This window comes from Chelonia mydas, chromosome 4, assembly GCF_015237465.2.
Source record: "Chelonia mydas isolate rCheMyd1 chromosome 4, rCheMyd1.pri.v2, whole genome shotgun sequence".
NCBI lineage: Eukaryota > Metazoa > Chordata > Testudines > Cheloniidae > Chelonia > Chelonia mydas.
This window is the reverse complement of record NC_057852.1, coordinates 108980123-108993817: the sequence shown is the minus strand read 5'-3', so window position 1 is coordinate 108993817 and position 13695 is coordinate 108980123. Positions and strand designations below refer to the sequence as shown.

The window sequence follows — 13695 nt, the reverse complement described above, 5'->3', positions numbered from 1 at the left end:
CAGCTAATTTTGTCAGGTTTTTTTAATAATCTTTGCTTAAAATAGAAATACTTTAAAATGTATGGAGTGTCTTCTCTCACACACTCACTCTATATATCTAGATCTGTTCATCTTTTAGTGTTACTGTTCAAGGTATGCGCATCTTGCTTGTGTTTCTTCTGTTCCCTATTGCAGCTTTTTCTTTCTTCACCCCTGCAGGTGTATTTATTTCATAGAAAATTTTCTGTAGCTGCTTTATCTCTCAGGAGTGGGGATCTGTTATGATGGGTGTCTTTAGAGAAGACAGAATTACTTGCCTGCAGCAGCCATTCTGTGAAGATGCACATGATAACAGATCACCAGTCATCACCACCCTCCGCAGTGAGTTGAAGGCCCTGTAACACATTTTGTCTTTATTATTCAGGGTGTGGGTTTTTTTCCATTCATACATAAGTAATTTATCCTTCTGCATAGAATGCATCTGGCAGCAGGGACATTGGGAGGAACATGTGTGCTGTACAAGATGTCCCTGCTGGAACCAAGAATTTGGAACTTGGAAGTTCGGGGTTTCTGCTTTGGTCACATGTAGGTGCACAGACCCAAGAATGGTAATTTGTTATAATGTATGTATTCAGAGAACAAGAATTGCAGATAATTCCTTCTTATCAGTATTTGGGTTGCTATTGAAAGCAAAATGTATTGTTGAGGTTGGCTTATGTAACAGCTCGTTACTATCCAATGGAAAACAACTCTTCCAGTGAAAATCCCTTCTGAGTGGTAAACATTCACATAAATGAATCTTTGGAAGCTGGTGAATTATTTTTGAAGTTATAGGGACCTCTCCTGATTACATTTTTCCTTAGTCTATTTTTTCCCTAGGATTTTTTTCTAGTTTTTATTTTTATACATACCTCTAACAGACTCTCAATCTTTTACTTTTGGCTTTTCACAATCCATGCCCTGCTTCTAGAGATTCCAGGGCCTTGTGGTTTTCTCACACCAGGTAAGGTTGTAAATAGCCCTTGAATGGGTTATCTGGTTAAGACTAGACCTTCTGACCTTCCCTACATGTACCTCAAGCAGACTCCTTTCCTAAAACATGCATGTTTACTGTTTGTTTTCCCCCGCTCTTTTCTTGGATGAGTTTATGGGTGATTCTTTGTTATATGTTGTACAATATCACTATATAAATAACCTTGGTATCCTCTTCCAACACATTTCTTTGTGAGCTAATTTTGGTTTTGTTTATATTATTTTTCCTTTAAAAAGTGTCATATAGACTGTATGTATCATACATGCTCGGTTTCTACATTATACAAAATCCCCCGGTATTTAACAGATTTATTAGGTAAGTGAAATATATACACATGCTGTGGACTTTTATATAATGTACAATACTGAGCAGTAGCCTATGGGCCTGATTCTTCTTTACATGAAGCCCCCTTTACATTTGCAGAGGGGTGTGAAAGGGCATAGTGCAAATAAGAATCGGGTCCTAGAGCTACCCCTTTACTGCTGTTAGGTTTACAAAGTAAACAAACATCTGAGAACGATTTAAACCATGTCAGCTAAGCAACAGAGTGTAGAAAGAGATATCCTTTCTTTCTCTGTAGGTCTTGTCTGAGACATTCACATTATTTATCTTAACTAACCTTTGTTTTATTTCCATTTATATCTACACACAGAGAGACTCTAAAGTGTTAGCTTATGTTTACATTAAGATTTAATGTGGGCACAAAATATTTTTAAAAACAATGTTTTTTGAGCAAGAGTTGAATTAAAAGTATCTGAAACTTTTCCTTTTTTGTAACCCGATAGCTTTAAAAAGGTGAATCAAATTTTTCAGTTTGAAATAAGTATTTATAACGCAAAATCAGGCACAACTTTAATTACTGTCTCATTGGGACTTAGGCTTCTACGTGTCCAAGTCACTTTTGAAATTGTAAGTTAGGGCTTGTCCATATGGTGGAGTAATGCATTCTATGGGGGTGTGATTTATAAAGCACACTAATATGTTGTGAATTAATTGGTCTGTGTAAATCCTGCTGGTGTTCACCAAAGTTTCTCCAGTGTGCTTTAACATAATACTGTTTCAAACCAGCATGGTCTGTATGGAACAGTTAACGCACAATAAAGTGTATTTTAGAAATCAGACCCCCATAGAGTGCATTGCCCTGCTGTGTAGACAGGTCCTTAGGCTCCTAAATCAGTTAAGCACTTTTGAAAATGTACCCAAAATGAAAAGAGCAGTAAAGAGAGGAAACTGAGAACAACATAAAGGCGGAGAACAGGAAGATAGAAAAAAAAGAAAAAAAAAATAGGAGCAGAAACAGATGCTATACTTGAATAAGCAGGAATAGGAGCAGGACCTCTAGATGTGGCGTTAAAGGTGACAACTGGCTTTGATTTGTAATAGGCCTTCTGTAAATGAGATTTTATTTACTTTTTTTACTCACATGGCGTTTCTATCCTTTGAGCTGAATTCACATTATACAAGGAAAATTAGAATGTTAGATTCTGTCTAATTAGGGTAGGGTAAACTGACTTACATAAAACGAGCTGACAGAAATTTCACCAAAAGCTCAAAACACTTCTTGAGATAATTAAAAAATGGTATTTCTTCTTTTTCCCACACTGTGACACTACTGGCCTTTGTTGCTCTTTTGATATTTCTGATCCAACACTACAGATTACCAGAAACCTCCCAAAACAGCCTCTTCTCACAGAATTTCCATTTAGATTTTTAGATCAAAGAACTTCAGAGGAGAATCAAAATTATAGATACTATTTTTTTAAATTTTAAGATAACCAAAATTTTTGACAGTAAGATTTTGTTACATAAGCGGGAAAGAAGAGTGTGTCCGATATGTGGGATATACAGCAGAGATGAGGAAGTAAAGATTAAGGGTTACAGCACAGTGTCATAAGTCACCAATTGCTTTTTTTCAGTACATCCCACTTTCTCCATATTTGCTTGATTTAACCATTGAGTCTTATGGCATTCATTCAGGCAGAACTTTTAAGATAATTTTATGGCATTTGTTTCAACTTGCATAGTTCTGTTGTTTGTCTCTTTAACAGGAACTTTAATTAGTTTTACACTTCTTGTTTGAAATAAGCTGATGACACAAGAATGGTCAGTGATCCATATACAGTTTGTGTCACTAGTAATAAACACCACCTCCTTACTGTAGCTTAGTGCATTTTTATTTCTTTACATTGTCATACAAGCTCTGGCACAGAAGCACACCAATACCAGCCGTTTTGAAAGTAAACTTTTGTCAGCTTCTTCTGTGCTAGAACACTCTACAATATCTTTATGATGGCATAGCTTTTCAGCTCCTTTCCATAAATGTTTTCTTCAATATAACAAAACCTCCCTATTTAACTCCCAAAATAAAATGTTTGATTATCACACAGGTTGGCAAGAAAAGCATGGAGTATGATTTGTAATTTATTTACTATTTGGTACAAACAGCCTTCCAGTGTACTATTTTAAATGATAAAATTATCCAGCCTAATGCCCAAAGTCATCTGTGAAGTGTCTTTGATTCGCTGGCAAAGCTATTGTTGATATTAGATTTTTTTTTTCACATGAAAAGTCTCTTTCCATTTTAGGTGATTTTCTGCCCACCAAATTTTCCTTTAATGTTGACATAGCCCAAGAGCACCCACAAAGATGTGTGTTCAGCTCTGCATCTGGGTAACCAATCCTGCATTACAAGGATAGAAGGCTTCCATATCACATACCAGAAGGGCCAGCACCAAAAGCCAGATTTAAATAACTCTCCTGGCCTGGACCCCAGCCAGCGTCTCTTCCTAATAGTTTCAATGTGTAGCTATGGCATTACTCAATGAAAGTTATTTATGCAGGATGTTTATTACAAATAGCAACAGGTTGAAGATTAGCAAATGAAAGTTGTGTAAAATAATATTGGGAAGGAGCAGTCACATGTCAACTGGCCTTCTTTATTGCAAGGCACCATCGATGTTTCAGGGAATTTAAAAAAAAAAAAAAAGTTTCTTTTTCAGGCTGCTACACCCAAGCAAGAAAAGTTTACTTTTTACCTATAACAAAGCAGCTGAATATACCTGTCCCTCAGCTGACTAAAGAGATAGGAAAAGACAAGGTGTTTTTGGCTTCCTACCCTATTGAGATGTAGAGTATTTTACAATTTTCAGCTTTCCTCTGCTTATTTGTGACTTTCAGAATAACACAATATTCTTATTTTCAGCTTTAATTTTTTTTTTACCCTTTGTGTAGGATTACAAAGGAAATAAGATAAATGCAAGCCTCGACTTTGCAATCGCAAAACTACACATACAAGCACTGAACCAGCTTGCCCATTTATAAAACTGCTTATTAAACAATACTCCTCTTGTAAACCTCTGCTTCATAATAACTATTTACAGTTCAAGAGCACACGGTAATCCAACCTCTCCATAGGAAAACACATAAAATAATGCAGTAAACCAGCCTTAGGTTTGAACAGCCACATGTAAACTTAATAACATCGGAACCTCAAAAGTTTTGATGTTTAGTTTAGATTAACATCAAAACATGGAGGGCCCCCTGTGGCTCTCCATCCCCATGGAGTCCTCCTCATCTCACATAGACTCTGTGACAGACTCTTCTTTACCTACTGTTGTTAACTTGGATAGTGAGGAGAGTGGGCCAATGGTTGGCTACACTTATCAGGCATTCTTAATAAATGACTGACTCAGTTGCCATTCTGTTCTCTTTTGGTCCCATCTCCCACATGGGCCTACAAAGACAAACCATGGGTTAGGCTCTGCTAATTGGATGTCATGAAGAAATAGCATGCGACTTCAATCATGTAACAAAGATCCAGTCTACCCAACTCATAACTAGAAAATGAACCATGGGGAAAATGTGTTCTGAAATTTTCAGGCTCCCAGTTAATTGGTTAAATAATTTCTGCCCGATTTAGATGAAATTTTTTCCACACAAAAAAAAGTTACAGGAAAAGGTACATTTTTGCAGACACTCCAAAAATTCAAAAAGGGCAACTGTGAAGTATTTTAATATTATGGGGAGTACACAACAAAGTTCTCAGCTGATTTACATTACAAAACCTCAGACTTCATAAGTATTAGTTGCTCAGTTCTGTTGCCGCAATCAATTAGGGTGAGGACTTGAATACACAAACTAACAAACAGTGCTCACCTGTATTGCAGGGAAGGTGAACAGAAGCATGGACACCAGCCCCAATCTGAGTCAGTAGATGTATGCATGTGGTGGCAGTGCAGTCACATTGCTTGTAGGCTCACCACATGCATGAGTATCCACAATCTCAAGTTGCACATAGACATGGCTTTCTGTAGAGGAGGGTTAGAATAGAGGGATGTTCACTTGGAGAGTAAGGTGGTAACATGGAGGGTAAGGTGGTAACATCATTCTATGACCGACCTCTGCACTGTAGTCCCATGATACCTCTGTGCTCATGCAACTGGTGATAATTTCACTTGCTGAGCTAGCCCATAGATCCTCCAGGTGGACAGTTGATATGGTTTAAAACAAAATGAAAAACAGCACAAAACACTGTTTTCTGTAACACCACTAAGGACAAGCCTGAAAACTGTGACATTCTGGTTTTCAGAGCCAAATGAACGGTGACTGTGTTGTTCATTTCCGTCAGAACACAGTAGGGTGCGAGGATGGTAGATGCAGATGATTTATTTATTTTTAGACTTGAGGAGAGAGGAGGAGGAAATAGTACAGTGGATTTTTTTTCCCTTACTGTTGGAAAATGAAGGATGAAGGCCAAATATTTTCAGTCTTGATTTTGAAAAAAAAGTGTTAAGGCTAGACCTGCATATGGAATATGCAGAAATACCAGGATAAGTAGAAAATAAGCAAATTAACACAAGTGTATTGTCAAAAATAAATAAATGATGAGAGATGTTAGTTTCTGACTATCAAATTTGTATTTCGTTTAAGGGCCTGTGGATGTTAATATACTTGCCAAATGTAGTCCCTGCTTATCAAATCCATGTAAAAATGATGGCACTTGTAACAATGATCCTGTTGACTTCTACAGATGTACCTGCCCATATGGTTTCAAGGTATGTACTGGGTGGTGAGAAGAGAGTTGAGGAAAATGTAAGCTTCATCGTTTGCCCCACTCATGAAAAGTCTCTTTTGGCTCTCTTCCACCAGTCTTTTTTGTTTTATTTTATCTTTTATTTTGTTGTTCTGTCTGCAGGGCCAGGACTGTGATATTCCAATTCATGCCTGCATCAGTAACCCTTGCCAACATGGTGGAACTTGCCATTTAAAAGAAGGAGAAAAAGATGGATTTTGGTAGGGGTTTTTTAAATCAATAAAAACAAAAGAAAAGTCTACTGAGATTGAACTGCTTGTTAAGGAAAACTAAAATCTTTTGGCTATTAATCTTTGGCTCCTAGAGAGTAATGAGGAGAGGAGATGTTTGTTGATAAACACAAAACCACAGCAGTAGTCTTTCAGGGCTTCTGGAGTATTAGGAAAAAATTCTGTCCTCAGAAAGCTTAAAGTGCTTTAAAACTGTTTAAAAAAATGTGATTAGTCAAGGCATATCAGGGCAAGACAACATAGTATTGACTCCATTATGTTAATTAATAGCTAGCTAAATCCCTGCTGAAAAAGTCTCACAATTCAGCTGTTGTTGTGTGTATTACTTCAACAGACAGCATGTAAATGATAAGTTGTAAATCCCAGTGAAACAGAAAATTAATGATTCATTCCAAACCACTATGACAGTAGATAAACATGCTGTGAGCATTTTTAATCTTGTTATTTAATCACACAGTACAATTACTCCAGATGTACTTCATGAATTATGAAATATAGTTCTTTATTAAATGACTAATAATTTCACATTAGAATGCTAATCTACTCCTCAAGCTTGTTAGAAAAGCCACTTTAAAAAGAAACACTCTTTATTCTGCAATTCATTAAGAAATTATCCTTATTTATATATCCAAATTCTGTTTCAAGATTAGACTCTTTCCAATTAAAAATTAACTCTATACATTTTAATATCATGCCATAGTCATGTTTTAATAAGAATCTAAAGGGACACAGTCACAGTTTGAAACCTCATAATATGACCTATCTTTCTTCTTTTTTAATATTGCGTGCATTTTCAGAAGTCCAATTAACAACATAATCACAGTTATGGGTGCAATATAAATATAATAGATACACTGAATTATATCAAAATATGTGTCAAGTGTATAGATAGTATAATATATATATATATAAATATTATATTTTTATTTATTATTTGTTTTTAATATGCTACATGCTGTGAAAACATGCATAAATGAAGGTACAATCTCTGCCTTGAAGAGTTTACAGTCTTTACATAATAAATAAATCATCATTATATTACATTCATGTATATTGTATATTAGACTTTGCTCCTGCAAACATTTACATGAGTAAAGTTAAGCATATGCATAATCTTTCCAAGATAAAGGCCTTCTATGTATTAATATATTATAACACCTTGGTGATATTTTGTATGTTTTAAAAAATCAGTTTTAGAGATCAGCACTCATAAGCAGTCCTATAATATAAAGGTAGCATGCATTCAATAGAAGAACATAAATGGGGAAGGAAACATTTAGTTTTGAAATGCAAGGATAGGTCTATAATTAAAATTATTTTCTGAAAAATACTGGCAGTGTTATAAAATTTAAAAAAAACTTTAGAACTCTTACAAATGATATAGAACTTAATAACTAATGTTACAATTATGTGTTTAGTTGTCTGATTCATCATAAGCAAGTATATTTTCTGTATTACAGGTGCACTTGTGCAGATGGATTTGAAGGCGAAAACTGTGAAGTGAATGTTGATGACTGCGAAGATAATGATTGTGAAAATAATTCTACCTGTGTAGATGGAATTAACAACTACACTTGCCTTTGCCCACCTGAATATACTGGTAGGAATATGAGAAAAAACGCAAGCAATTTAACACTGATTGTAAATTAATAGTATTATGCTTTAAAGTTTGTGGTTGAATCCTGGCTCCACTGAGGTCAATGGAAGTTTTGCCATTGACTACTGTGGGGTGAGGTTTTCACCCTGTGACTCTTTTATTTGGTTTATTTGGTCAAATGTATAATTACAAACAAAAAACACACACCAAACAACACAACACACTGCACCAATGCACTCTTGATGTTCATTCATTGATTTTTTTAAATTAACAAATAACATTTTGAAAGTTAAAAATCATGCACATTTTGTTTTAATTTAAAAGATAAAATTGTCTTCACCAGCACTAAGGTCCAGCTAAGCCCCGTGGAGGACAGTCAAGGAAAAAAGTAGGAGCTGTACAGATCTAAGATCAACCCTTATGGTTTCTATCCTCCACCGCCACAAAATATTAACTGAGCACAGGGCTCACACCTTGCCAGAACAGAACAGTGGTTGTGGCAAGACCTCCCTCTACACAAAAGCATAGTGGTGACAAGGGAATATAATCTTATCTCCCTCTGTTCTCAGCCCCAGTGCGCGTGCTCATGCACACATGTGCTCCCCAGTAATTTTTTTCTTGTAGTTGTTTACCTGTCAGTGTCAATTGCAGGCCAGGTATAAACCATTCCTTTCTCATATAAAGGGTGGTTATTCCAGTTTTATTGCTGTAGTTACTCTTATAGACTCTGTGGCCTCAGCTGGAAAATGGGAATGGAAGATCCTGAAAATCAGGAACTTTAGAGAACAGGAAGCAGGGTATTTTATTTATTAAGATGCATTCACTGTGTGTCAGTAAATTGCTAAGTGCATATATAGCTTAAATACGTAACTCATAATCAAACACACAAAGTATTTAAAGAACTGTTCTGACGCCAGAATAAACTCCACTCGATCATCCTGTCCCATAATCCCAGTTGGTCTCCCTGCCCCTAAGAAAACACACGAGAAAACAGGTGAGTCTTGCAGCATGCTGTAAAAAGCACTAAATCTGGGCTCTGGTGGATGGCCAAAGAGGGAAGTGAATTCCAGAAACAAAGGTCCTCATCAAGAACACAACCACCAACATTCTTCTCTTTAAGCCAGGGCAATATTAACTTGAATGGCACGCCCCCACTAAGTGCCCATACCTTTAGGCTTTAAAACTTAAAGCCAAAACCTTAAATCTGCACCCTGGAAATCAATTGACAACATGCGCAGGTCACAGAACTCAGTGAAATGTGTTTTGTACAAGGAATACCACTTACAAGTCATTTAACTGCATTCATACACTATCTGCAATTTCCAAATGATTTGGTGATGTAGCTCCATGCAGAGTGAATTACAATAACTGAAATAGGAAAGGTATGAATAAGTATGGTGAGGTCCACATCTAAAAGAAAAGGACACAATGTTCTGTTAAGTACAAATGACAGAACACTCTTTTGCCATTTGCTACTATCAGTATATCTAGGAGCAACTGACGATTCAAGAGAATCCCTAGCTGTAAGTCTTAGAAACGAATGGTAGCCAAACCCCAGCCCGAATAAAGGTGCATATATAATGTCTGGCATTTTTCCTGTAATCCTTATATCAGTTTTATGTGAGCTGAGTCTCAGCCGGCTAGCTGTCAGCAATTTCAAAATCTCCATTAGCCACTAGGTAAGTCATTCCACTGCACAAGCAGATTGGAAGAGATGGAAGTATAGAGCTAGGTGTCATTACCTAACCATTTTCTGCATTAGCTCTTTTGAGGTTTTGTGTATCCATGGAAAAGGTTAAGTCCTCATCTGCATGAGCTTTTAGCCCTAGTAACTTCGTAGTGTGTTACCAGAGTTTTGGTTTGTTTTTGTTTTATGGCTTTTGTCTCAGACTGTCTTTTCTCCAGATAGGTTAGACTACTCCAGTCCTGTCTGCTGAGACACGAACGTCACAGGGCCATAACTATTTTATGAACATCTTTAGAGTTAATTATGTAATAGCATAAAATTATTAAGCATATTTTTATACAGTTTCTGTCCTGCTTTGCTTTTTAAGTGTCTCTGCCTATACGTGGTTAGGGAAATGTAACGTAACAAATTGGGAAGTGAGAAATCTTGGTAATGTGTTTTTATTTTAATTTGCTGTTGCAGTTGTTTGTTTTTTAGTCTGGTGGCAAAACACCAGAAAACAGTATTGTAACTTTAAAAACAAAACAAAAAAGCTGACTTGTCCTTGGGGAAATGTCAGGTAATTACATTTCTGTGGAGGGCAGCATTCTGTCCTTGGACAGAATGGCTCTAAGAAGAAAACTTCATCCTGGTTTCTCTAAATCAAAACTTTGATTTGGTTTTGTTTTTGCTTTAAGGCTAGTTTAAAGAAGAAAATAACTTGAACTCTTAAAAACAATTAACTCTGTTTTCAGAGATGTACTGTGTATTCACAATTCCTGTTGATGTCATTGTCGTCAGTGGGAACTGTAGGTTCTCAACATCTCTGAAATTAAGGCCAAACAGTTTTATAAGCTCTGTACTATTAATTGTATGGTCTTTAGAGATTATGGTCAAGATTTTAAAATACTTCAGTACCTCTCAGGTTTTCCTCATGCTATCCCTCCCCCACTCTCCCCCCCCACGAAAATACTTTCTAAATATATATGGCCAGATTTGCCTGGTGTATATAACTCTATACACCATAAAATCAGCTACTGTGATTTCACCCAGTGTACAATGACTTCACATCCTGCCTTAACTGACCCTGCAGTCTCAAATAAATAAATAAATAAGCCTATCATGTTATAATTATAACTTTGTACAGCTAACAAACCATGTCAAGATCTGAGAATGGGGAAACAGTAGTGTACAGAGTATAAAACAATGTTACAATTGGTTAAAGGTCACAAATTGTTTTTATGATATTTTGTTCTCTGCCTGATTCAAAGGTAAGTAACTAAATCTCAGTCTAAGTAACTCAATCTGCATGAAGAACTTTGTAAATTTCACATGTAGCAATCTCTACATATTGCAGTCCATTGTCTCCCACAATTCTGGATATCTGGGCTGCTCTCCTCTCTCTGCAGCTTAACAGAAGCAGATCAGTGTTTGGCATTGCACTCTCTGGCCATGCTTCCCCCCTTTCACCCTCCCCCACCTTCGCTTCAGCTTGCCACCATATTCTCCGTGACAGCAGACAGTGGCAGTTTTTGTAGCTCACACCCTCACTCTTCTGTTTTTTATCTTTTTCTACCTACTTTTTGGGCAGTGGGTAGCAGTACTCTTCCTCGCCGCATTCCTCCTCCTCCCTTAGTTGGTTAGCCCCTCAGGGATTTAACCTTCCCTGAGTCTCTACTTCAGCATCTTCCTGCTGGCTCCTCTTCCCCTGTACAGGCAAAGCAGAACAGCCAAGAAAACATTGGGTCAAACTGAAGCACTGTGAGGCAGCTTTTCCAGGCTTGGCAGACAGTAAGTTGTGCCCAGTCTGTACTCAGACAACCAACTCTAAATCTGTTAGGTCCTGGGGCTACCAGTCAGACAGGCAGATCAGGTTCCCTACCCACCCAGGCAGACGCAACTCCAATGGGGGAAAATGGACCAGGAATCCCAGCAGGGTGAGGCTCCAAAAGTGATGAGGACCTTGACTGCTCAACTTGGGGGTAAGTCCCAGGGAACTCTTGCAGAACAAAGTGGGGAGGCTTGTAGGGCCAAAAGTCCTCCTGCCCCGCTCCCCCCCATCTAAAAGTGAGTTCCGAGTGCCCTGGAGAAAGAAGCAGGGCCTCTAATTAAACTCCTTCCCTCACAAGCCAACCAGGAGAGGTTGGACAAGAAGTCCCACCATGCTGCTGGGAAATGGGACTCAGCAGGGGAGGATTCTGAATCAAACTTCTTATGAGGGCTTCAGACCCTAAGGAAGGCTAGCTGCAAAAGGCCTCACCAAAGCCACAGCAGAGCTATTACACTCCTGAAACAAGCTAAACAAGTTAAAAAATGTAAACAGGCAAAAAACAGAAAGAAAAATCACACAAAAAAACAAGAAATACAAGTCCTATGTCGTCTTTTCCTCCTTATCCTCTTTCTGCTCCTCCACTGGGGAAGGTGAGCAGTCTGGCTCTGAATCCAAACAGGAATCGGGGGGAAAATAGAGCAAAGGTTTTTCGCGGGTTTTTTTTTAAGAAATTTAAAGCTACATGCATCAAGGCTGTTCCATGATTCAAACCCAACCTGAGCAATCTCATCAGAGTAAGCCTTAGAGTAAATTTCTTGTCTCAAAAGCCTTCCCCGAGGCTGCAATACTTCTTTGTTCTTCCTTCAAGGAAGTGATTAGGGATGAATGGAACAAGCCTGATAAGGACAAGCGCATTAACAAGAGCAACCTCAGGCTCTATAACTAACATTCAAGAACCTAAGGGGTCTATTGATGGCTCTGTAGCATCCCTTCCCTGGGATGATTAGCCCCTCTGAAGGGGCGTTTTACCCCAAGGATCCTACGGATAGAAAGATGGAGGCCATTCTCAAAAAGGACTTAGAAGCGTCCTCCGCCACACTCTGAGCGTCCTAGCAGCTACCTGCTTTGCAAGATCCCAAAGCCCTTAAGGACAGAGATCGTCCTGACTTTGGTTCCATTTTAAAGCAAGTCTCCCAAGCAGCAGCATTTATAGCTAACACCTCAATGGATGCAATGAGCTTCTCAGCCCGTGCCATGGCCTCTGTCAAACACTGTCTATGTCTCCATCTCCAGACAGTTGATACTCTAAGCTAGTTCTTTGCTCTGCCAAATTTACATGCTCTCTCCTTTTTGGAGAAAATCTGGAGGAGGTGGTGGCTGATTGTGGCAAAATCCAAACAATCTCTCCCTTCCTCACTAAGTGCCCCCAGAAGAGAGTTTAGACTGGCTTTCAGACAGAGGCACTCCTTTTGCCCCTCATCCTCACTCAGGTAACATCAAAGGGACAATAGATTCTCCAAGGGAAAACAGCAAAATTGAGGTCCAGGGGGAAAGCTTAGAGGGATCTCAGCACTTCAAACTTATTGTTCAGACATTTGGCCTCTCTTCAACCAACCCATTCACGAATCCTAGGAATACAAAGAGATCAAAATACTTCACAAGGGAGGCAGACCCTTAAGCCATGGGGACAGATGCCCTGTTGCATAGTTGGCTGCAGGGCTTACTATGTGCATTTCCACCCTTCCCACTGCTGGGGAAGGTGGTCCAGAAAATAAAATGAGAACAGGCAATGGTAATTCTTATAATTCCTCATTGGCCAAGGAGACCTTGATTCTCAGACCTCATTTAACTGTAACTCCCACACCAGCTTTCGTGGAGAGCAGACATCCTCTCACAAAGCGGTGGAGAGCGGTGGAGAGACATCCTCTCTTCATCTAGACTCAAAATGACTTCAACTAACAGCAAGGCTATTGAAAGGGAGGCACTGGAAGGTCTCAGTCTGCCCTCCAGAGTCATTAAGGCATTGCTGTTGGCTAGAAGACTATAAAAATACTCCTCTGTCTGGTCAGATTCTACAAGTGCTCAGTATAATGCATATCCTGGAAATCCTGGAATCCTAACCATTCTATGCTTCCTCCAGAAAGGCTTAGAAAGAAGCCTTCTGCCCTGTACCATTGTATGTCAGGTGTCCGCTCTTAGGAGCGTGCTTATCCTCAGGATCCTCTGGCTCTCTGGCAGAAAATTCACAGGTAGCAATATTCCTTCAAGTAGTCCAATTAGCCAGATTAGTGGTCAGATCACTTTCCAGAATGGAACCCACTTCTGGT

At 38.5% G+C, this 13695-nt stretch overlaps 1 protein-coding gene across 10 annotated transcripts in view; it reads left to right on the top strand.

The window, feature by feature from the left end:
- Positions 1 to 13695, top strand: part of SLIT2 (slit guidance ligand 2) — a 411548-nt gene that overhangs the window by 349922 nt on the left and 47931 nt on the right. For all 10 annotated transcript variants that reach the window (XM_043544596.1, XM_043544595.1, XM_027832060.3 and 7 more), the window contains 3 exons: positions 5942 to 6066; positions 6207 to 6304; positions 7795 to 7934. In XM_043544596.1, coding sequence (XP_043400531.1) covers positions 5942 to 6066; positions 6207 to 6304; positions 7795 to 7934 — 363 coding nt within the window. The remainder of the gene's footprint in view (positions 1 to 5941; positions 6067 to 6206; positions 6305 to 7794; positions 7935 to 13695) is intronic.